Source organism: Myxine glutinosa, chromosome 10, assembly GCF_964187855.1.
Source record: "Myxine glutinosa chromosome 10, kmMyxGlut1.1, whole genome shotgun sequence".
Classification (NCBI taxonomy): domain Eukaryota; kingdom Metazoa; phylum Chordata; class Myxini; order Myxiniformes; family Myxinidae; genus Myxine; species Myxine glutinosa.
The window spans coordinates 59,937,869-59,943,868 of NC_136270.1; the positions used below are offsets into that span (position 1 = coordinate 59,937,869).

General features: G+C 41.6%; 1 protein-coding gene across 1 annotated transcript in view; it reads left to right on the forward strand.

Moving 5' to 3' along the window:
* Nucleotides 1-3,265, forward strand: part of CTDP1 (CTD phosphatase subunit 1) — a 117,178-nt gene extending 113,913 nt beyond the window's left edge. Inside the window, exon 13 of the mRNA XM_068103686.2 lies at nt 577-3,265. Within this exon, the coding sequence (XP_067959787.2) occupies nt 577-721 (145 nt within the window). The 3' untranslated portion in view covers nt 722-3,265. The remainder of the gene's footprint in view (nt 1-576) is intronic.
* The last annotated feature ends 2,735 nt before the right edge of the window (nt 3,266-6,000 follow it).

Below are 6,000 nucleotides of genomic sequence, written 5' to 3' on the forward strand. Positions count from 1 at the left end.
GCCTACTTGCCTGCGGTGAGTAAGTGAAAGGCTCTCGCAATCAGCTTCATCGCGGGAGATTCCACCAATTGAGCTTCGTCATCAAATTTTCAACACACTTTTATTATGACAATATGGAGAATAGAACAATTTTATATGCTGTTTTCATCAAGTTTAGTTTGAATGCAAAAAGGATGAGGATGGGCTTTGCATTTTGAGTTGCTTTCTCTTATTATTCTTATTATTCTCGTTCGTATTGTGTCTGAAAATACAATTATGCGTATGCTTTACGTACGAGTTGCACAACATGATTCATGGATCACTGTGAAAATAAATATAATTTAAAATGCCATCTCATGTTCTTGAGGCAGTTGTGTCTTGCCAGCTTGTCTGTCTGTGGTGTTCTGCCCGAAATCACGTTCATTGCTGTCATGGCAGTCTCATGGCAAGGATTCCACTGAGTGGTTTGCCTTTGCTTTTCCAGTGGTAGTTTGGGGAAGAGTTTGTCATTTGTTCAGCATGCTGGTGATCACTCGCCGAATCTACGCAAAATATCCCATCGAATTTTTAATGTGATTTTTGCTTTTTTATCCACAGTGGGAAGAAGAGGAAACTCGTCGAGACTGGGGCAGGTGAAGAAAGTTCGAGTTGCGGTGCAGGTGAAGGCGATGAAGATGGGAGCAGCTCGGAGGCAGATGAAATGGCAGCAGCATTAGAAGAAAAACTTGATAATTTAATGTAGTGCTGCACGGTAGACTGATTGTGACTGATGAGAGTTGATTAAAGAGAAGTCTTGGACAAATATACCAGAGGAAGAGGTGTGGGGAGGATGAGCTAGAGATGATGGAAAGGTGTGAGCGAATGAGAGTTTGAGAAGCTAAGACGGTGCATAAAATGCGCCGACAGTACCCGACACGTGACAGCAGGTTTTATCTTTCGCTGTCTTTTTTTTTTCTTCAAAATAACCTTTGTGTTCAGTTTCTTATTTACACATTATGACTTTAAATACTGCCAGCGTGATGTCCTGCCCGGGTTTATTCGATTTTACGACAGGCCGGCGGCAAACGTCTCCGACAGCAGCGGGTCCACCGTGTCTCGTCGGAGAAAGGCACCGAGGCCGCAATGACCGAAGGTGGAGTCCCGTCGGTGTACGTTTTCTCACCCTCGTTACGCCGTGTGATTGACGTAGCATCACCAGCAGCACAGGAACCTCCGATCATTTGACTCGCGTTTTCAGCAGTTCCTGGTCTTTTGTTAACGGCTCCTTATTATGGACATCTTTGCAAGACTCGTGGGTATGCGTTGCATCTCGCCCCGTAACAGGAGGCTGACTTCGACCTGCCACTTTGGTTGACGTGAGCGGTCGTTTTTATTTGTTTCTGGTTCTCTTTTCCAGTCCTTCGTCGCATCTGTTGTTGGTTTTGAGTTTGTACATTTTCTACCCGAACGGACTTCTGGTCCTCATTTTGCTTTTGTTGCATTGCTGCGTTAAAAGCCTTACCATTGTATCATTCTCTCAACCCGTGGCCCATTTATTTTTGTTTTTGTTTTGGGTTTTAACTATGTTATCAGCTGACCTCAACAAACTACTGGCTTTTAAGCAAGGAACTTCTTTTTTTTTTCTTCTTTTTTTTAATCTTCAGTGAACTTTTCTGTAGCAGGGAAGTGTTTTTTAAAAAGTGAATTTGTGGAGAAATACGTGCAGCGTCGGTCTTGTTTTCCGCTGACATTTGTCTTTGTTCAACAAGCACTTGATATGTACCTGGTATTTGTTTTAAAATGACCTCATGTACACATGTAATGAATTTTTATACTCTAAATGACCCAAAATCACAAAAAGATGTTCCACTTGCATCTTTTAAAAACGTTTGGCCCCGTCATTTATGGTTAGCTTTGGTTTAACCCCTCCTCTCTACCGTCCGGTGCTTTTGATTCTCGGTAATTCGACTCGATCGGACGTGTTATTCCGGCATCATCACGTGATCCTTCGCATATTCCAAAGTCTGGTTTTGGGATGTCGGAGCACCGCGTGACCTGTAGTAATTGTACATCGTCGGAGTACTGTCCAGCTCACATGGAATCGGTCTTGCGAATGCTAAACCAAGCAAGATAACTTCTTTTTGACTGGTTTTTTTTTTTTTTACCTGAATTAATTTGCTGACGTCACTCCAAGGCTCGGCTGGCCCAGGCTTGCATTGACCAGTACAACAGAAGTGCATTGTGTGCATCTTAGGAGCCTTTATTTTCTTTCTTTCTTTTTGTTAATTCCATGCAGTTTCACCAGATTCTATAAGAGTTCGGACTTTTCCGTTCCGCCACATGGAGGTTGAGTGAAGGCCTTGCAAAAGAACCATTTGTTGCTGTTTGGAACAAAATACGGGAATACATTTTTATACTTTGATTTAACATGGATGTATGTGTTTTATTGTATCAAAATCTTTAGCTTGTACTTTTGAGGTTTAACAAAACTATTTTTTCCACCTTTATGGATTGTTATTACTTTGTACGCGTCATTAGTTGAGTGATCAAATTAGCACTGTTAATGGTCAGTGGTAGGTGTCGGACAACCAAGATTGAAGGCCTCATGCTAAGTGACACCACGATCTTGAAATACCTAAATTGGACGGGCATCATTTGCTGCTAGGTATGAAATTGATGTGGTCATCGTGGCACATATTTGAGACTTTTGGAACCACAATGGTTTTTGCTGCTTGTGAATGTGATAAACGTTCGGCAAAGGTGAGTTGGATTTTGTACGTGTCATGGCACTAAAAGACACATTTGTTTGCTTAAGCCGCCTCCCCTCTGAACCCCTTCCCTCTGAACCCCGTCCCTCTGAACCCCGTCCCTCTGAACCCCGTCCCTCTGAACCCCGTCCCTCTGAACCCCGTCCCTCTGAACCCCGTCCCTCTGAACCCCGTCCCTCTGAACCCCGTCCCCTTCCTCCTACCCCCTACCCCATCCTCTTTACTCCCCACTCCATCCTTCCCCTCCCACAACCAATGCCGCCCCGTCGCCTTCCCACTCCAACCTATCCAGCCCAGCCTCTTCACCTCCCCGCTCCCATTTTTTTTGTGCCACGAATGTTTATTATGGGAATTCCCTAAGCTCCCCACCTCAGCTAATGATTCGTCCATGCCAGGTGTGACGCAGTGCAATTCGTGCTCATTCACCTCGCTTGCTACTCGGATAATGTGCCGAGGGTTTGTATATTGTACAGAACGAAAACCGATGTTGAATGTTGATTTTAGTTTTTGTGAAATAAACTTTTTTATTTGTACGAACACGTACATTTTTCGATGCCCTTTCTTCAATGTCCAATCAAATATTAGCAAAAGTGATTGTGCTTAGTTTTGATAATCGAGAAACTTTGTAGATTGAGATCCAAAGTATTTCCTTTTTATCTTTTAGTTAAACTTTAAGTATATTGTAATGTTCATTGTCGAAGAAGAACGTACTTCGATCTTCCTTGTGTTTTCGTGTCACGTGGGTGTTTTGCTGGTTTTTCAGCTTTTCTGTCTTTCCAGTTTACTTCAAAATCCGACCCGAGGTGCCTTAGATAAATATATGCGTAAACTTAGCGAAACTATGCTCTTCGTTATCCTACTTTGATCTGTGATTGGGATTTTTTTTTTTTTTGCTCGAAGTCCATTGATTAGACATTGGTAATATTAGCAATTAAGTTGCCCGTGCCCGCATGGGGATGGAGGCAAAAACGCAAATGCCGTCTTCTGTCATCGATCCGACAAGTTGGGAGCAACAATTCACATTTATTGCTGCATCCGATGCAATTTAAATGCTCCAGTTCAGGGGTTCTTAACCTGTGGTCCATGAACCCCTTTGGGGTCCGTGGATGGGCTTCAGGGGGTCCGTGAACCAGGCGCAAAGACTCTGCCAACAATCCTGAAAGAAGTCTTTGGTCAGGTTCACGGTGTTTTTTCGTTCAAAAGTTTTGGAGATTAGCAAAACTATACATTTTTGGAATATTCAGAGCATGAGGAATCCAAAAATTAATGTTGGCATTTGCGTGGACACGTGCATGGCCGCCATTTTGTATTTTCAAAATGGCCGCCATAAAATACAATTTGCGCTATCTCGGCTTCCAGTCAACCTAGAATCTTATTTAAATATGCTAATCCATGTTTTCTGTGTCAAGAAAACCATTGGTGGGATCATTAGATTTCTAATCCTAACACTTGCTTCACTTTTAGGACTTTCCAGATGACACAGGACAGTGAGGAAGATCTGTAAAAGCATATTCCTGAACGGTGTAGACCTAGTAGATCCTGCGTATCGGACTTATAGTTCAATCTGATACTAACAAGGCTGCTTTCTTGCTTTATAAACCCATACCTATAAACTTCAAAGGACTTGCAATATCATGTATTGTGTAATACAGTTATATCACAAATATAAAGACAATGGTTTTCAATTACTTTTGTTTGTAGCTTTTATATACTCCTGAGCACTATTTTGAGGCCTTTATTGGATTCCTTGACCCAGAAAATATAGGATTAGCATATTTAATTAAGTTTCTAGGGTGACTAGAAGCCGAGATAGCGCAAAATATGTATTTTATGGCGGCCATTTTGAAAATCTTTCTCCATGCTCTGGATTCTCCATGCTCTGATGATTCCAAAAATGTACAGGTTTGCTAATCTCCCAAAATTTTGAACGAAATTATATTTGTTAACATAGTGAACCTGACTACTTGTCTACTGCCGTGAAAGTCGTCAACTTCATCAGAGCCAGGGCTCTGAATCATCGCGTTTTCAAGAGGTTTTGTCACGAAATGGGAGCAGAATATGAAGTTCTTCTCTACTCTACCACACACAAGTTCGCTGGCTTTCCAGAGGACAAATCTTGAGGCGCTTAATGGAACTTAGGGCAGAAGTTTCACTTTTTTTGAGAGAAAAGGAAAGTCCACTCGGAACAGTTTGACAGGGAGGAGTTCATTCATGGCTTGGCTTATTTGGTGGATATTTATGGCCATATTAATGTGGTAAGTCTCGATTCAAGGTCCTGCACTCACCATTATGGATGCTGCTGAAAACCTACAAGCTCTTTTGGCCACTGTGGAAGAGGAGATGGGAGGCAGACAACTATGCAAACTTTCCAATGCTGGAGGAAGTGCTTCTGCAGGATGGAGTCGAGAGAGACAACGCCCTGTCAATTTCTCTGCAGTCAGAAATGTGCAGACACCTGGAAACACTGCACAACAATTTGGATATATTTCACTTTATTCAGGGAATGGTCATTGATTTTTACATGAAAAAAGTGAGATATATTCTTTGTAAAGATTGTTTAAAAAAAAATCTGATTATGACTGTGAAGGAAATAATTTTCTTGTGTAATAAAATGTATTCATTGTATGCAAAATTTTGTGTTCATGTGCTTATGTGCATTTTGCTGGGAAGGGGTCCGTGTAGCTTTCGCCAGATTCTCAAAGGGGTCCATGACTCAAAAAAGGTAAAGAACCCCTGCTCTAGTTAATGGAACTTTGTTCGATATCTGTAGCTTTTTTGATGCTTAAGCTCCGTAATAAACATTTAGTGTAGCAGCATAGCAAACCTGTTGTGCATTTTGTGATACAAGCACCAAATTTGGCACAAATGTACATTAATATGTTGCGAACATTTTCAGATATTGGGCCACTTGAAATTCCGTAATTTTTTTTTTCAAATTTCGTAATTTCAAATTTTTCGGGTGACACCGTCACAATTTCGGTCTTCGAGGCCGGCCGATATAGTGGGGCGGCTTAGCCCAAATATTCAAAAGAATTGTGCATTTTGTGATACAAGCACCAAATTTGGCACAAATGTACATTAATATGTTGCGAACATTGTGTGGTCAGCAATGAAGACGAGAGTCTGAATTACATGTATGCAAAAGACCTTGTGAACCAGTGAAGCAAATACACGGGTAAGCATGAATTAAATCTAGGGCATGATATAATTTCCATGATGTTTACCTCTACACTCAATGGTGGAAGGAGGTAATGTTTTGATCCCAGCTTGTCTG